Raw genomic sequence first — 19191 nt, 5'->3', positions numbered from 1 at the left:
GCACAAGGGGGATCCTCAGCGGATCAGGACTTAAACAGCCACCCCTTGTCCCCCTAAGGGCCATCAACCGCTGACAAACAACCGTCCCCACCCCAACCCCGCTCCCCCTGAGCTCAGACCGGACCGTACCACCCCAGAAGAAACGGCCGCGCACCGCCCCCGCCCCACTGCCATGACTCCTGGGAGGGCAGAGCCTAGCCGTCACGGGCAACAGGGCAGGGCACAGCAGGGTGCGAGGCCGAGGGCATCACGTGGCGCCGCGGCACGTGAGCCTTCCCGCTACCCGTAGGCGGGTGACCCCGCCCGCCCAGCCGGGATAGCCGCGCAGGCGCAGTGGGGGTGCGCAGCCTCAGCGAGGGGGCGGCGGCGGGCGGCGGCTTCCGTTGTTGGCGCGCGAGCGGCGGCGGTTGGGCGCGTGCAAGATGGTGAGAGGACCCCGCGGCGCCTGAGGGGGGACCCGGCGCGGGCTGGGGCTGGGTAGGGCAGGGCAGGGCAGGGCGAGCCGATCTCGGCCGCCTCTGCGGGCTTGGGGGGTGCTCCGCTGAGGCGGGAGGGGCAGCGTGCAGCCGGGGTCCCCGCGCGGTGGGCTGGGGTGGAAGCGCTGAGGGGGGAACAGGTGCCTGTGGAGTAATGGGGACCGGGGTCTCCTTAGGGCTAGCCCTTCGGGCTTGGGGTGCTGCCAGGGAAGGTGCTGCCGTGAGAAGCTCCCCCGGCCCTGGCCAAGCCCCGGGTCGTGCTGTGTTCACCTGCTGCGGACCTCCCCAGTTGTTTTTCTGCGGACGTTGCCAGCCTGCAGGGGGAGAGTGAAGAAACAGCTGTTTAAAAAGGAAGTTGTGATCTGCTTTGCCGGCAGCAAGCTAAATCGGTTTCTGATAGTCTCGTAGTATGGTGGCTGAGGTTAACCAACAGCAAGACGCCCCCTCCCCTGCGCTGAGTGGCACGTTTGCCTGCTGTCTGCAGCCCTTCTGTCTCTTGAGTTTCTTCAGTTTTTACTAAAGCAAGCACCGATGAGCCAGCTTAGCCCCAACAGATGATCCAAATCAGATGTCACCATGTGTTTTGCAGGCACAAACTTCATCTTCTATTAGGGATTTATGTTTGTGTGGCTGCACAGGTATGAACAAGGGTGTGTAGTGATAGGACAAGGGGGAATGGCTTTAAACTGTCAGAGGGTAGGTTTAGATTAGGTATTAGGAAGATGCTCTTCCCTATGAGCATGGTGAGGCCCTGGCCCAGAGAAGCTGTGGCTGCCCCATCCCTGGCCCCATCAAGGCCAGGTTGGATGGGGCTTGGAGCAACCTGGTCTAGTGGAAGGTGTCCTTGCCCATGGCAGGGGAGTTGGAACTGGATGAGCTTTAAGGTGCCTTCCAAACCATTCTGTGATTCCGTAACAGCACTGCTTACCCTGCAGTGTCTGCTGGAATTCATTAGGAAACTGCTGGCTTGGAGAACTGGGAGAAATGCCTCCTTCAGGAAAGAGCATTTGCCTTACTTGTTCCAGCTCCAGCTGGTAAAACGAAGCAGAGGCACAAGACTTTGTGCCACAATTTGGTCAAGGTGGATTTTTTTTCTAGGAGTAACAACAAATATAGGATATTTACAAGGTGATTTTGGAAGTGGGGAATGAGAGATGCTTCTCTGCTTCTTGAGGAAAATCTCACAAACAAGCCTGTGTTGAGTCCGAGGAGACAGAACTCAGAGTTTAAATAGTAACTTCTGATTTATAAGCAGTGATTTGTCTCAATGAAACAGCTCTTTAGAGTGTTAGGCAGAGCTTGTGATAGGTAATTTTGCAACTATTTATTATTTGAACAATTTTTTTAAAAGAAGTCCTGAAATACTGTTGGTTTTGGCACAAAAGCTTTGATGCCTTAGGACTTTATGAATACAGTAGCATGAATAAGCTGGATATATTAACTTTTCTTTGTCTAGCTGGCATGCCTGCCATAACTGGCAATAGAGGTTGTGTGTATAAAATGTTATTCAGGAAATGGCAGTGGTTGGCTTGGTGCATTTTGAAAATTGCATGTGTAATGGAAGATAACCTGCATAGTTGCTTGTGAAATAATAATTTCCTTCCCCATCTGCAGTGTGATGACTAATATGTTATCTGGACCTCTCTTCTGAAAATTTGGAGTTAATCAAAAAGCATGTGTACTTTTACTAAAATGTCTAAAATGTTTTCTGCGTGCATAAATCTTAAAAGTTCAATTAATATTTTTGTAGGTAAAAATAAGCCTTCACCCTTAACTACTGTCTGTGTTCTTCTGAAATACTAACAGTAGCTTCTGCTCTTTCAAATTGTTGAAAATAATTTAGTGCCACTCTGAGGGGCTTTCTTATTTCAGGCTTATTTTAGCAAATGAACTGCAAAATTTGTTTAAGAGCTCTGAGAATAATCCCACTCTGGGAATAGCTAATAAACTATTTCTAGTTAACTGTGTAGCTTTGAGGAGGGATAGTAAAACAGATAGGTTTTACTACCAGGTTCTGTTACTGTGTTTTTTAAACTGCATTCATCTGTGGTTTTTCTGGTTTATGTGTATGTTTTCAGACTTTGGACAGGGTGCATGCAATTCCACTTCAGTAGAGTTTATGTGCACCTATACGTGACTTGGGGATTTTTTTCTGCTTTTCTAGAAAGATTTATCTTGGCCCCCCACCCCCCCCCCCTCACCCCCAATTTCTGTTTTATAGAGTGAATCTCTGGTGGTTTGTGATGTTGATGAAGACCTGGTAGAGAAACTGAGAAAATTCCGGTTTCGTAAAGAAACTAACAATGCTGCCATTATAAGTAAGTTAAAAACATGTCTGACAAAAATTGCAAGGTCTTGCAGAAAATTCTGTCTCTTCCTTCCCATGTAATGTTGCTGCTGTAACAGGTAGAGGTGAGCCAAAAGGCTGTTTTTTGTATGAACTTAAGTTCTTCCAAGTCTGCCTGTAGTTTTGACAGTAAAGCAATGCTTTTTATGACACAAGACTGCATCTGCTCATAGTATTTTTACTTAATTCTGGCTCAGAGTCTACCACTCTTTGTAAAATGATAATAAAAAATATCTAGGCACAGTCATTTTGAGTTTGTAAGTTTTGTAGCCTTTAAGTAGGGGGGGGTTGATGTTTCTGTCTTTGCAATATGAGGATAGCATATTGCAGTGAACTCAGACTGGGCACTTCTAACCTCAGTGATTTTGTGAAGTCATGGGATGAAGCAGCACAACGGAAGCACAAGGAATATACTTGTGGAGGAATGTTAAAATGCATCATGCATATGTTGTATAAATTGATTGAAAGAAACGATCTCTTTTATTTTGATTTATAGTGAAAATCGACAAGGATAAGCAGTTGGTGGTACTGGATGAGGAGCATGAGGTTTGTTAAATGAATTGTAAATAAGAGTATCTTCAGCCTGCAATGTATTGTTGTCTCTAAGGTACTGCCTTAGTTTCAAATTGTTATCAAACTCTTAATCTAATTTGGGTCATGAGCTTATTTAAATGCATGGTCACTCTGCATGTAAAGCACAGCACTATTTATAGTGGAACTATGCAGAAGCAATTGAATTGATTAATTAATTGCAAAAAAGAAAAAGTTGTTTTAAAGTTGTTAGGACACAGCTATGTAAAAGGTATCTTTTACACCTGCTGGCTGGCTGAAGAGGTTTCTGCTGTTTCCACGTAAAGTTGCGTATTTGCCTCTGAGCTGGTCTGCCATCAATTAGAAGCTAGGATTGCTAATCCTCTGCAGACTCTAAATTTGTGGGGTGGCATAATAAGGTCAGCCCAGCATGCAGCGTTTCTTAATGGTGCATAGGGAAAAATTAAATCTTTTCCAGGGATTTGAGCATTAACCATAGCTCTTATTCCCTAGAATGTAGGAGTTAATGTAACGTTTAAATAGAATGGGGACTCTTCTTGCTTGCTGAAGGAGGAAGGATTGATTTTTTTTTTGTTTTTTTTTTTTTCCAAAAGAACCGCTTATGTCGTTGATTTTAGCAGATAGTTTTTTCTGTGCTTGCTTACTTCAGCACTAGAGTTAGAAAAGCATGATAGCTGCCAGCACATACAATCAGAACTATTTTTTAAACTCATTATGCCTAAAATAGGGGTGATTACTCATGCTAACATTAATCCTGTGTTGGGTCATAGGAATCTCTTAGCACATGAGTTTTCCTAAACTGCTCTAGTAATTTGAGAGGAGGTTACCAGTTAAGCTGTAGATGTACACCTGACTTACAGCTGTTTCACTGTTCCATTATTCTGCTTTAGCCTTCATACTTTACCTTGAAGTGCAAGATTGTGTGCTCAGATATTGCTTGTGTTTAATGTTACCAGGGTATTTCTCCTGATGAACTAAAAGATGAGTTGCCTGAGAGACAACCTCGATATCCTTTTTATGCTGCTGGCATTTACTCCTGGAAGCTGTTCGAAACATTGAAAGTTGGACTTCACCTTCTTGGGCCCATACTTGCCTGTAGTTTGACTTTACCTGTACTTCCTTTGTGAGATAACCTAGGGATCAGTTCTCATGATGTGCTGAGAAGTTGTCCCACTTGCTGAAACAAGATTTTATTTCTCTTTAGACTATATAATGTTTGGGAAAGTAAAGCGAAGCCGCACTACTGTTAATGTAAAGAAGTGAGTAAGATGTACCAGTTTTATATGTGGCTACTTCGAAACACAGAAAACTGCCTGTGTAACTTGGAATCTGTTTTGGTACTTTCTCAGTGTGTGACCCTTGCTATTTTGCTGCAGTTACTGGTTCTGGGAGTGCTGTAGGCATGTGATCTAGGGAAGAATCCCTGTATTTAAAAATAAAAAGAGAGGGACAAGTAAATTATTCTTTAAATAGATGAAATAAAAGGAGTACTCAAGTTACAAGTGAAGAAAATATCAGCCTCAAAAGTTGGCTGGCACTATTCCATGTGCTGTTCTGAATCATTCTTTTCATCACTGTAGTTCAGTAGGAAGGTATAAAGCAGGAGTCCTAGCTAAAACTTGAGTTATATTCAGCAAAACACCTGAAACAATGAAGTGCTTAGTCTACAAAAGAAAGAATTTTCCTTTCGTTAAAAGCAAAGAAGTTTAATTTCATTAAAAGAATTTGCCTTTCACTAGCCAGAAACATGTTGGTGGGTGTGGGAAATCCTTTTACACAGCTGGGAGCATTTGTGATGAAACAGTGATATTTAGCTCTGATGTGAAACAGCAGTATGGTTTAGTGTGAGGTGTCCCTGCCCATGGCAGGGGGGTTGGAACTTGATGATCTTAAGGTCCTTTCCAACCCTAACTATTCTATGAGTCTGTGAATATAGAGACAGCCCTTGCACCCAGCTGGGGTAGAGGTTGGTAAAGATGGGCAGGGTCAGTTCTGAAAGTCGGGTATGGAAGCTCTGATAACCAAGTATTATATGTGAATAAAATCATTGATAGTTTCTTTAACCTCAGAAAAAACATTTATTGTGTATAGTTACAAGTATCAGCATGAAGATGGAAGAGTTTCTTATCCACTGTGCTTTATCTTCTCCAGTCCAGTTGGTGAGTGAACATTGTGAATAGTAGCTAGTATGTGCTGTAAAAACGAGAATATTCTTTACTGTGGAAGAGAAGCTGAGTTCTTAATGCTAGCATACTGGTCAGGTGCTTAAGGCTACATGTGCTTATGCCACTGCTGGAAGCAAGGCACTGTAAAGCTGTGGCTTTACTGGAGACCTTCTTTGGCAGAGAGGAATCTCTTCACACCATCAGCTCATGACAAGTGCTTCTATCTGTCCAGTTGCACTGTCTTTAGGGGTTGACATTTAGGATAGATGATAGAACAGATTCTCTTTTCCATTTCTAAAAGTTAAATGGAACTGTTAGTTTCCTGTGTAGCTGGCCAAAAGATTCGTCTTCCTAAATGTGCCTGCCCTCTGTGTTCTTGGTGGTATGCTCAGCAGCACCCTCCTGTAAAGGAAGGGGGCCTGGAACACTCTGCATGTAGTCATACAGGTTTAACCTAATGGCTTTCCTGTCACCCTCTTTTCAAATCTTGGTGAATCTTCAAGATATGACCAGAAAAGGCTCAGGGGATAAGTGAGGAGAGAGCTGGAAGATGCCACCACCATTCCTGAGGGTTTCTGTTCACCCCTGTCCATCTTGCTATTCCAGTGTTAATGACAGAGGATGCCTCCAAACACTGCAGTGATCTGGAGGTCTAAAGGACTGCCACAGCTATGGGTGAAGGAGGTAAAGAGGGCTCCATAACCCAGATCTGGGGAGGTGGAAGTCCTGGGTGAACAGACTATGTTCAAAGAGAAAGAAACTAATTTTGGATCATTCCAGGTTTATATAGAGCAGTAGCTTCCTCTGTTTGTGCTACATCAACCTTCAATATAAATATACCTGTGCAGGGAACTGTGTGATTTTAATAGAAGCCAAAGTACCTGTGTGTGCTTGATGTGGACTTACAGAGCTGAATTGCTCCTGTGCCTTCCATCTGTGTTCTGAGTTGTAATAGGGTAGCTTGCTAGCATTACTGGATTATCCTTGTTATCCTATAGAAGAAGATAAAGTGATTGAATTGTTTTACCCTTCGTTACTCAGAACTAGAATAAGTAGGTAAAAGTTTAGCAACCTGTTTGCATATGCGTCTTTAGTTACACGAGAATGTTTGCGAGAATGTTTGCAAGGGTGTTATGGGTGTTACTTCTCTTCTGAAGGAGAGATACTATGTGAGTTAGAAAAGCAGTAAGAAACTTCCTCAGAGACCTTGAAATAGCAAAGCGGGCAGACTTGCAGTTAGTGGTTAGGCTGTAACTGTAGTCACAAAAAAAAAAACATTAGTTGGGACTCTGAACATCAGTTAACTTCAACTGTGACTGAAGTTGCTCTGTGGTGCAGGAGGAGGGGAAGGGGAGTGTGTGTCACTTTGACCTATCAATACAATCAGAGTATTTGGGGAGAGATTAGATTAGGAAAAAGAATAACAAATTCAAACCAACTTAGCTTGTTCTCAGTTTGACTCCAGCTCAAGGCATGGAGACCAGTAACAAGTGGCGTCCCTCAGGGATCAATGTTGGGACTGGTCTTGTTAAACATCTTCGTCACTGACATGGACAGTGGGATTGAGTGCGCCCTCAGCAAGTTTGCCGATGACACCAAGCTGTGGGGTTCGGTTGATATGCTGGAGGGAAGGAATGCCATCCAGAGGGACCTTGACATGCTTGTGAGGTGGGCTGATGACAGCCTTATGAAGTTTAACCATGACAAGTGCAAGGTCCTACACCTGGGAGAGAGGCACAGCTACAGGTTGGGCAGAGAAGAGATTCAGAGCAGCCCTGCAGAGAAGGACTTGGGGGTGTTGGTTGATGAGAAAATTAACATGAGCCAGGAGTGTGCGCTTGCAGCCCAGAAAGCCAACTGTATCCTGGGCCTCATCAAAAGGAGCGTGACCAGCAGGTCGAAGGAGGTGATCCTGCCCCTCTACTCTGCTCTTGTGAGACCTCACCTGGAGTATTGTGTGCAGTTCTGGTATCCTCAACATAAAAAGGACATGGAACTGTTGGAACAAGTCCAGAGAAGGGCCATGAGGATGATCAGGGGACTGGAGCACCTCCCGTATGAAGAGAGGCTGAGGAAGTTGGAGCTGTTGAGCCTGGTGAAGAGAAGGCTGCGTGGAGACCTCCTAGCAGCCTTCTAGTATCTGAAGGGGGCCTATAGGGATTCCGGGGAGGGACTCTTCATTAGGGACTGTAGTGACAGGACAATGGGTAACGGGTTAAAACTTAAACAGGGGCAGTTTAGATTGGATATAAGGAGGAAGTTCTTTCCTGTTAGGGTGGTGAGGCACTGGAATGGGTTTCCTAGGGAGGTTGTGAATGCTCCATCCCTGGGAGTGTTCAAGGCCAGGTTGGACGAGGCCTTGTGTGATATGGTTTAGCATGAGGTGTCCCTGCCCATGGCAGGGAGGGTGGAACTAGATGATCTTAAGGTCTTTTCCAACCCTAATTATTCTATGATTCTATATAAAGATCTGTGTAACTGTAACTAGAAAAACCATGGGAATCTTCCAGAAATAGCAAGAGGGCAAAAAATTGAACATAGTGTAATCAGCACATTACTGTAGTGGTGGGAGATAACTACTTTGTTGGCTCTTGTGATTCGAGTTTGACTGCTGCCGCATTTGATGCTGGCTCAGAAAGGTTGGCATGTTGAGACCATCAATTCAACCTGCACAACTGTTACTTCTCGAAATGCCTTTCAAGTGGATGTGAAAGTAAAAGGAAGGATGAGATTGTGCATGAAGAAATAGGTCACTTAATGGAGATCTCTGCTTTCAGTTTGGATTCTTCAAATACTCCTTTTTTTTTTCTGTTACAGTCAAAGTAACTAAACAAAACCTGTGTTTTTCCACACAACTACAGGATGTAAGCCTGAACAGCAGATGATGTATGCTGGAAGCAAGAATAAACTTGTACAGACAGCTGAACTCACTAAGGTATAACTGACTAGTTGAAATAATTGTCTCCTCCTTAAACACAGGTTGTGAAAGCTGTTTTGTGTCTTGCTTGAACCTATCACAGGAAAGATGTTACAAGACTTTGCAATTCCACTGAACAGATAGTTTTAGGAACACTGAAGAGAGGAGTGGGGATTTCTGGCAGTTGAGGGCACAGGAACAACAGTGGTCTCTAAAACTAACATATCCATTGGTAGGATGGATGTCTTTATTTGGGGAATGAATTTACTGATGGGAGGAATAGACTGAAGTCTTAGTTTGGTGTGGTGCAGACTAGTTTTGCGGCATGATTTATGGAGCTGTATGCTTGCAGAACATAGCCTCCAGAATACGTTAGTGTGTGCCAAGTGCTGAACAATTCTAAATCTTCCTGTGTTTGCTTCTTTCAGTACTGAAATCAAAAGAGATCACTGCATTTACTAGGGATAGAGGTGTGTGTGTGTGTATATATGTATTTAAAAGTTTAAAAAGCTACCTAATTGTCATTTCAGAAATCTTTGAAATGTCTGCTTAGTTGGGACCTAGACTTCAAGTTCTAGTTCCAACCAGTAAAGCTAAATAGTCAGTGGTCACTTCAGCTTTTTCATATGTGAAATGACTTAACCATTCCCCAATGGCACTGTTCCCTTTTGTTTTTTTCCTTATCCTGACTGAGTACTTTAACATCGCAGTAAAAATGTTTATTGGGCCAGTAAGAGAACTGTGAACTTTTACCTCTTCCAGCTGTACCATGTAAGAAAGGACCTTTTTGTTTTAAATTAGATGTCAAGTTGGCAGGATTAAATAGTAGTGAAGCTTAAGAGAAGATGGTGGAAGCAGTCATTTACAGCCCCAAGAAATCTCTGTTTAGGTCTGTTGAAACTGCATCTTAGAGGCCTGACAACTTTAGCATTTTTGATAGCAAGGAAGAATTGCTTGAGGAGGAAGGCAGTTTTCAGCAATAGGGAAGGAAAGAGTTGATGAGAAGAAAGTGAAAGCCTGGGGACTAGCTCTATGGGACTTACTAGCACCTGTCAAGTAGGAGAAATTCACTCTGAAAGGGTTTTGAATGAAAGCCTAGGAGTGGATATAGAGGTCTTATGATCACCTTCCTTCTGAAGCTGGAGAAGATAGCCTGTCTTCACTTTGGGTTGCTTACTCGCACTTCAGATGTGCTTTATTCTTGCCAATCACTGAGCTATGTTTCAATTCAGCTCATGCTGTGACTTCTTCCTGGTGTGACTTCAGCATGTGACTCAACTGAGCCCTTTTATTTTTTCCAATGGCTTGCATATTAGCTTGGCTTTTGTTAAACTGTTCTGTCCTTATAACCCTGGATTTTGGGGGTTCCCCTTATATTTTACTTAAAAAATCAGTATTAGTTTGATAGTAGTGGATTACTGTCTGAATACAGGAAGGAGTGTCCAGCGCCCACTCCAGCAGAGATGGAAAATGAGGAAGAAAAGGTACAAAACTTGAATTCTTTCCTGAAAGAGATTAAAATGGTGAAATGGCTGAGGACAGGACTAAGTAGGAAGTTCACTCCAAATGGCAGTTTCACAGAGAAGCTTGTTTTGTGAGTCTCTCAAAATCCCATCCATTCTATTGGACTGAGCATGCTTTTTGCAGCTGGGTGATCCATACCATTAGAAGGGCAGATAATAGATTTAGTGCTGACGTGGTTTTATTTTCAGTATTGTCAGTATTTCAGATATTAAAATATTTTTGTTTTCATTGCCTAGAAGAATGCTTTTGAAGACCGGTGGATTTTTAAGGTCCCTTCCAACCCAAACCATTCTATGATTTGTAAAATTTACTTGGCTTTACCAGATGTTAAAGTCATTTGTATTCTTCAAATAGACAGTCTTCTTGCTGAGATAACAATTACGAGATGGTACCATTTCAGAGTAACTTTAAAATGTAGTACATGTGCTGTTGTCACATATTCTTAAAGAAGAGGGAAACCTAGAAATAGGAATTACAGGATTCTTATTCAAGTTAGAAATATTCCTTGCCACTTAGTCTTGTGCATTTTCCACTGATGTTACTTTAGAATACTAACCAATCCTTTCAAGAAAGCATATGAAAACTCTAGTTTGGTTACTCGTTTATTAGAGCTGAAGTTGTGTGGAAAGGTACTGTCTGCATTGTATACTTATCCCTTTCAAGTACCATCATCTCAAGAATTTCTGCAATGCAATTTTGTTTAGGTATTTGAAATAAGAAACACAGAAGACCTAACTGAAGAATGGCTGCGTGAGAAACTGGGCTTCTTCCATTAAGAAAACCTCTGTGATAAGTATTTATGTACCATCCTGATAATACTGGAACCATACATGAATACTTACATCTAAAGAATGCACTGTATTTACATCTGTCTCCTGCAAGTATCTCTCTTGTGCGAAGTTTGTGCAAAGAATAGCAGGTCTGTCTCATTGAAGTAACAAATCTTTGCAGGTGTTTCCTTGTTTGTACCTGTTAAAAGGGAATACTCCTCTGCAGGGACTCCTTTTGCACTCTTGTAACTAATATTTCTATAATTAAAACAGTTCAGTTCTGGATTTATAACTATCTCCAAACATCATTTGGAAGCTGACGCTAACTTTTTGTGAGCTACAAATGCATCCTTAAGACATACTAGCCATTTATATGCAAAAATTGTCTACTGTCAACTACTCTTCAGATTTTGTGACTTAATGTCTTCTTAATTATGAAAACTATTTCCTGGAAACATTTAGTATTAAAAAGACAAAATCATTGTACATCAAATCTTTCCTTCGAGTCTATGTGAACTTTCTCAAATTCCTGGAACAAATTTTTGTTATTCCAGTAATTCCTCAGTTGAGTCAGTCTTAATAAACTTCAGGGCAAAGCTTTGACTGTCCAGCTCTCATGCTAACACAGTCTTACAGGAACTAGATGATAACTAAGGGCTGAATTATGACTCTGGTTACTCTTGTACCAGATGTCTTGCATATATAACTTATTACACTGTTAGGAAGTTTACCTCTGCTCATCTCCTGTTATATGAACACATGTTAATACTGTGTGCCTTTAATTTGTTAGCTTTAAAATGACTTGAGAATTTTACACTGCCACTTACTATAAATTTGGTAAAAACTTTGTTAAAGAATCCAAGTAACATTTTTTTCCTAGTGCCTATTGTTGCAGTTGACATCTGTTTAAATAAAAAGAAGCCAACCTCATTTTCTTCGAAATTCCACTCATCTACTCCATTTGTAGGAGTCAGGAGGTTAAAGCTTTTCATTGTAATGAATGATTTATATCTCTTTTGTTATAAAAGTTGGCCACATATAGCTTTTGAGTACTTAAATTATACAGTCTCTTAACTTTCTTAACTGCTTGTTGGTCAAAATTACATTCCAGATAAAGCTTTTGCATAAGTGATAATTTGATTTTTCATTTATTTACGGTTCATCTCTTTGAAACAGCAAATATTCTAATGTGAAATTAGTATTTAACTTTTATAAATGACCAGTCTTTTTACAGGTCTGTTTTATATTGAATAGAGTAGTTGTCTGATATGGGACATGTTCAGCTCATGCAGTGGCACAAGGAGTACTCACGTGACAGTATCTCACTATCTTGTGTTTGTTGTGCTGCTGAATAAGTATCTGCATAAGAGCAGCTTCCTGTTGATAGCGTACCTTAAAATACAGCTGCCCTAACAAATCTGTTTGGTGGGAAGGAATGCAGTGTTAAATTTGGAGGCCAGTATTTCATGCTGTGAAACCTTTGCTGAAAGGAGGTTTATTTTCCTTTTTAAACATATGTTGTGTTAGTGTTAAAACACTAATTCCCCTGAGATCACAAGGAATTAATTTGCAAAGGTCCTCAGTGTTGGTAAACCTCTTCTTAGTTTGATGTTACTGCTCATTTATTTGGAGTCACACCTGACTTGAGAGGAGCTTTTCAAAATACATGTTAGAATGATGCAATTAAATTGATCTTTCAGTATGGAAAAGAAATGCTTGCAATTAAATTTCTGTGTGAATGTAGTGAACTGGAAAAACAATTTCATTTCCCTGGAAAAAAAAATTTGATTATGAAACTGTTGCTTGATCATGATGTACTACAGATCAATAAAAGCCATGTGTTTTGTGACAAACATTGTATAAATAAGACTTTGGCTTAAAGAATAGTGTCATTTTAAGCGTCACTTTTGAAACAGGAAGAATTGATCTCATTTTGTGGTGTTGTGCTAAGGATAAGGCATGTTAAAGTACAGCGTGGGTGAGAGGGAAGATGCTACTTGCAATGTTCAGCTTGATTTGCAGTGGAGAAAACTGGATTAATCATCTTTCTTATTGTACTTTGTACACTGGTGGGCTGCCAGCATCCAACTGCTGCTTGCACAGGTCTTGACAAAAATAACAGTGAAAGGGCCTGTGTCTCAGGAGGGGGGGAGCTGCTGCAGCCAAGTGATTGAATTTGGTTCTTCATCTCTGCATCACTCCACCTTCTGCTGAGAAAATATTTCTACTTTTGGCTATATCAGAAAGAAGTTCTTATTGCCTCCACTTAAGGACTTTGTGCCTTGAGTGCTTCCCCTCAAGTGCTGCAGAAAGCAAACAAATCCTGATGAGGCTGTTAAAGCCCACTTTCTTGTGAATGGTGATTCTATGATGCTGCTCAGCCCACCAGTATTACTCATCAAACAGCCCTGGTAGCTGTACCTCCTTCTCCTCTCTGAGCTATGGAATTGCGGAAGCAGCTGCAGGTACTTGGAGAATGAGTGTGCAGAGGATGTTTGCTGTTCTAGGCTTGTTTGTGATTTCCTTGTTTTTAATGCAGTGTTTTGACACAACTGTATGATGTTTACTTCCCTGGGCTTTCAAGATACAGGTAGTGTTAATACTTGATTAAACAAAGGTGTTAATCATGTCAGAATCTTTCCTGCACAAATAATACTCGCTTTCATAACATTTTTTCCCCACCTTATTTTCTGTACTGTTGCCCCCTTAAGATCAGCGGGTGGCAGATGTGTCCATGTTCACAAGGCCAGTATGTTCTGACTGTGCTTTATTAGCGAGTTGCCCATCTGTAATCATACATTTTTGTCTTGAATTTTCAGATGTTTAAAGAGGGTTTAGACAAAAGGACAGCCTAAATTAACTAAAGGCACCTGTGGGAGCCTTTGTAGCTAAAGGTCTGAGAGTCAGCATTTTCCATTGTGAGCTCCTATTTTTCAGGAGCTAGTAATTTGTCCATAAAATCTTTGGCCTGGAGTTAGAGTTGAAGGTCCCTCAAAGGGAGAATTCTGCCACAATTAATCTGGTTTGCTTTAAATATTGACTGTATGACTGGGATGCAGCTGTTGTAATCTTATTAATTGATGGTAGACTGAATTAAAGCATGAGTTTGCATGTCAGCTTGTAAAATGGACTTGTATTGTTTGAATATTTTTAACAAGAAAAAAAATTACATGCTGGTATTTGATGGTTTAAGTTTCTAGTATCATGAATGCTGTTTTGATCTGTCAAAGGAGGCAATAATGTGGGTGTTGACACCTTTTCAGTTCTCCAAAGGAGCATCTTAGGTGTTTGTACTAGCATTCCATTTTTGTTTTTTTTAACTGTCAAATAACTAGTCCAGAAATTATGTTAAGCTGGTAACAAGAGTCTGAATCAAACATGCAAAATGAGGGAGTTCAGTTCCCCGCTTCGGTGTGCTCAAAAAAGAAATATCCAACATACTTTTTTTGGATACATCTAGAGAAGTGGAGGTGTGGTGTGATCCAGACTCAGTGTGACCTGCGTGCTGTGAGATGCCAGGATTGGCACCACTGCTGCAGGTAGTAAAAGGTGCAAGAGGTTCATGGCCAGTTTTGTGCATTTGGTAATTCCATGAAAAAAAACAGTACAACTTCCATATGCTGTTTAGTCTCTGCTAGTTCACATTGCATGTTTACTTTAAACCAAATCTTTTTTGCTAAGCGTGGTGCTTGTATTGGTTTAAATAAAATGTTTAATTAAGAGGTTCTGGTGCCCTGTTTTAATTGCAAAGTAGCACATCTCGCATGGGTGTCTGACAGGGAAAATCTATTAATACTATCATGACTTTCTTCCTCTTGTCAGCTTCCTGGAGTTTACTTTGTACTTGTAGTGGGATCTTCAGTCCTGAATGTGCTCCCTCACTTGCTCTTCTACCCAAAATAATTCCTCTTTCCATCTGTTGTGAAGGGTGGCAGCGAGGGAGAGGAAGAGACTGCAGTTGATGGGGTACTGCGGGATAACTGCCATCATCCTCTGCTGCTTTGCACCTCCGTGTCACAAAACTCAGTGTACGTTTGTGACTTGCAGGCAGCATGAGAGCTGGATTTCATTCTGAAATGCCACATAGACTTCCATGTTGTACTTCCACAAGGCCAAGGCTCCTGGCGTGACCTGGAGCAGTGAAATACAGTATTTGAGTGAAATACAGTGAACTAGTATAGGGTGCAGGTGCCAACTGTGCGATGTTAAGAGTAGTTGTCAAGGAGACCTCAAAGCTTGAAGGAGTCAAAGGAACTTAGTTGTACCTTCTCATAGTTGTTGCCTCATCTCTTTCCTGGCCAAATAGACCATTAGATTAATTTGATTGAAACAGTCGTTTTCTTCATTCTTGCTGACTTTCTGCCTTTCCTGATCTTTGGAGGGTTGTGGGGTTTTTATATTGTAGAAAAAATTTACTAATGACCTAAGGAATTCACACTATGACGTACATTGTTTCTGCCAATGCTGAAGAATAGCAATTTTCTTCTACGTGTATATCTAGTTTGGTAACAGTTATTATCTGTAAGGTCTTAGGGCAGGCAACTGCTTCTCTCTAACAGCAGAGGAAGAGTTGTGGAGATGGTACCAAGTTGGCAGAAGGGCGGCTGCTTCCCCATCTCCTCCAGTAGGATATTGAGCACGGGGAGTCAGTCCTGTGCACTAAGCTGGCCTCGGGGCTGGCCTGGGTACACAGCTTAAATTGTAACTGCTGGGGATGAGAGAATTCTGCAATCTGTGAGGAAGCCCTCGTGTTCCTAAAGAGCAGTCCAGAGCTCTGGATATGCAAGTGTAAAGGTCCCTGCAGCTTAGTGAGTGAAAGGAGTCATAGTTCTCAGAAGACCTCTGTGGTCAAATGTTGATCTTTGAGAACTGGCAACATCTCTCTGGGCTGCTGCATAAGGTAGTGGACTGGCTTGATTTGTGCTGTATTCAAGGCACTGGGAGCTTTGCTTTCAGCCATGTTTCAATAAACCCAATTCTGAAGTGTAGGAAGCCCTGGCATTAGCTTTTATTTGCTTCAGTTAATCACATTTGTATCTTCCAGGTGTCTATACTGAAAGGTTGAGCATGAGGCTGAGCAATTGCATACATACATTACTGATGCTCCATTTTCATTTTGTGGAAGACGGTGAAGGTAAATGGTGGAATACTAAACTGAATATGCTGTGGTAATGGTTTGGACACTACTTCAAATTGTATTTGCATTAGTGTAAACTTGGCCACTGTTCCCCTCCCAGTTCTTGTAGGCTTTCTTCAGCATCTGCTATTCCTTTTGGTGCTACTAAGATTATGTGATCCTGTGTGGATGACAGACTATCTGCTGCAGCGTGTACTTGTACAGCTTGCCTTGATCTGACTAGCCTCTAGGTCTTTAAAGTGAAAGAGATCATTTTTAGTACACTTGCATAGAAGTAGTTAATCAGAATGGGCCATTTTGTCACACCACAGGGGAATTGTCTCCTCTGGACTGTTCTGTCATGTTCCATTCTTTTAGGGACTGCAAACACACTCCTGGTTAACCTTGTTCACCTTTGGTGATAAGTGAGACATCTTGTACAGAACGTGACTGAGCTCAGCTGAAACTCTCCCCACAGCTCTATCAGTTCCTCTGCAAGAGACAGACAGAAGAGAGCAATTATCAGCCAGAAAGACTCAATGCGGAACAGATGTGAACACTGGGAGAACAGCATGATTGTCTTTCATGGCAAATTGAGTACTGTGATGGGGAAGTCCCAGCAAGCCTTTTTGAAAGGTGTGCTCTTAACTGTCCCCACTGTTATGTGCTGCGGCAGGCAGCTAGTAGCATGAATGCAGCTTCTCCTCCCCTTTCTGCAGTGCTCAGCTCATCAATTAATATAGCGCACCCTTGAAAACCTCATGCCAAACAGCATCTGTTGCTGTCACCTCTGCTCTGCAGAAAGTGGGAAGACAGCAGAAGAAAATGGGGCAGAAATATTCAATTGAAAGGGAAAGGGGCACCAGCCATTCTATACTTTTACTGAAGCCTCGGAGGACAGATGTAGAGCAGAAAGTTAGGGGTCAGTGCCCTTATTAAGCTGAATAAGGAACAGAGATTTAGCCTTTCTTCAAAATCAGGTCTAATTTTAAATATCTGCCATTAGAAACTGCTGCTGGATAATGGAAGGAGAATCTGCCTGCCTTGCTCACAACTGCAGCCTGCCTGGCCATCTGCTCTGACAGCACCAAATCCTGGATTGATTTGCGAATGTGATTAATTCAGCTAGGGCGACTGGATCAAGGGATCAGCTAGAGACAATATTTGTACCCGACCTCCAACTGTTAATGTGCAATTGTTTGGTTCAGAAGTACAAAACACACGGTATAGCTGTATTACTGGAAGAATAGAAAAATAGATGCATCCACTCAACAGCCCTTTTCTCCTTAAATGGCCCACATCCAAGGTCTGTACAGCCTGACATAAGCCTGCTTTCCCTCTCTGTGAGGTGAAGGAAGAGCTGTTCTCATTTCACAGAGCTTCTGCATCTTTGTTCCTTACACTGGCACTGCTGTTGCTCTTCTTGCTGTAGTTTAGTCCAAAGATCTTGGAGCTGCTGGCTCTGCAACCTTGTCCACATGGCCTGGAGGGGCAGATGTGATGGGTGAGCCTGCCATCCATGCTGGTCCCTCTGCATGTGGTTACTGATGGGAGAACTCCTGCAGACATAGAGCCCCAATATGTGGCAGGATTCTTAAGATTTAAACCTTAAGAACAACCAAGGAGGTGGATTTCTAGCACTGACAGAGCTGTGAGATGATTTGATAATACAGATATAGCTGGAGAGATGAAAAGCAAGATTTGTAAGGGAATTTAGATGTAGATGAAGCCTTTTGAAATATTATTTACTGTGATTTAAGTGTGTAAATATACATTGGGCCTGAAGATGCCAAACTCAAAGCCACATGGGTTGTCTATGGCAGAACAAGGAGACCAAAGCCAACTGCATCCCGTGTTGACTCTTTATTCTCCCTCACAAATCTTCAAGCATGCTGCATACCTGCTGGGACCAAAAGAGCAGCTTGGGGAAGCATGAGGTTGTGGTGTCATGGTTTAAGCCCAGCTGGTAACTCTGAACTATGCAGCCACTTGCTCACTCCCCCTTTTCTTCGAGGAGAATTGAACCCCATGGGTTGAGATAAGAACAGTCCAGTAACTAAGGTATAATGCAAAACCACTACTACTACCACCAATAATAATAATGATGAAGGGGAGAGAATACAAAACTAAAAAGGGAAAAGGAAAATAAAACAATAGTGATGCACAATACAACTGCTCACCACCCACTGACTGATACCCAGCCTGACCTGAGCAATAATCTGTCCCTTCCAGGTAGCTCCCCCCAGTTTCTATACTGGGCATGATGTGCTGTGATGTGGAATACCCCTTTGGCTAGTTTGGGTCAGGTGTCCTGTCTCTGCTCCCTCCTGGCTTCTTGTGCCCCTCTTCACTGGCAGAGCATGAGAGACTGGAAAGTCCTTGATTGGGGTAAGCATTACTTAGCAACAACTAAAACACTGGTGTGTTATCAGCACTATTCAGAGGCTAAAATCAAAACCACAGCATTGCACCAACTATGAGGAAGAAGAAAAATAACTGCTACAGCTGAAGCCAGGACATGTGGTAACTGGGCTGTGTCTTCTGGCTGTTGACAAGACACCAACCCCTGAACAGCTCATGGGTTTTATGATACAAAGCAGAAGTTGCATGTATCGTCCCTCCTTTTGGGCAGAAGCAATAATGAAGTTATGTCTGGCAGAGGACTGAATGCCTCATTTGTCCCAGTGAGTACCTTGTTGCAATATTCCCGCCATATCCATCAGTGATGGGGTTTCTGCTGCAACAATTGAGATAATTAATGAGGGAGACCTTTTTAGGTGTCATCACTCAGTACCAAACATGATGCCATCTTAAAACACCACTACTATGGCTTCCTCTTCTGTTTATTCAGGCTGACACCACTGCACTGGTTTATATTTGGATGGGAATTTAAAGTTGTTCTTTGAAGAGTTAGACACTAAGGGTGGTATTTTCAGAGTCATCACTGCTACAGGCGAACACAGAATGCCTTGGAAAATCCCCCTCTTACTTTGTTAATGAGCAGCCACCTCCTGAAACGCATTCTAAAATAGTTACTGAAAACACAGTTATTGGTCCCTTTGCCTGATCACAGGCTGGTATTATGCTGTGGGCTCAGAATTGTACAGATAGGTATCAACAACACAGAGAAAAACAAAGCCTGTTATTATTAAAACAACAGGTTGAGTATTCAGTATTAAAAGAAAACTGTTGCCATGTGGCAGTAAATGTCAGGGGGATTGAGGCCACGAGTGGATTCCATAATGAGATGTGGTGAGATGCCTGGCAGTGTCTGTGTTCTGAAATTGAATTTTAAATGTGATTCTGGTTTCCCTTGAGACTTAC

General features: G+C 42.2%; 1 protein-coding gene across 1 annotated transcript; it reads left to right on the top strand.

Annotated features, from left to right (window-relative positions):
- The first annotated feature begins 325 nt into the window (after nt 1–325).
- On the top strand, nt 326–13419 carry GMFB (glia maturation factor beta). The gene is made up of 7 exons (XM_057426338.1): nt 326–425; nt 2698–2794; nt 3320–3369; nt 4332–4383; nt 5454–5534; nt 8402–8475; nt 10686–13419. Exons 1-7 carry the CDS (start codon nt 423–425, stop codon nt 10755–10757), a joined length of 429 nt encoding a protein of 142 aa, XP_057282321.1. The 5' UTR covers nt 326–422; the 3' UTR covers nt 10758–13419.
- The last annotated feature ends 5772 nt before the right edge of the window (nt 13420–19191 follow it).

The sequence above is a fragment of the Pezoporus wallicus genome, unplaced genomic scaffold (assembly GCF_028554395.1).
Source record: "Pezoporus wallicus isolate ANWC-B61680 ecotype Strahan unplaced genomic scaffold, APGP_CSIRO_Pwel_v1 contig_8403, whole genome shotgun sequence".
NCBI lineage: Eukaryota > Metazoa > Chordata > Aves > Psittaciformes > Psittacidae > Pezoporus > Pezoporus wallicus.
This window is presented reverse-complemented; position numbering and strand designations above follow the sequence as displayed.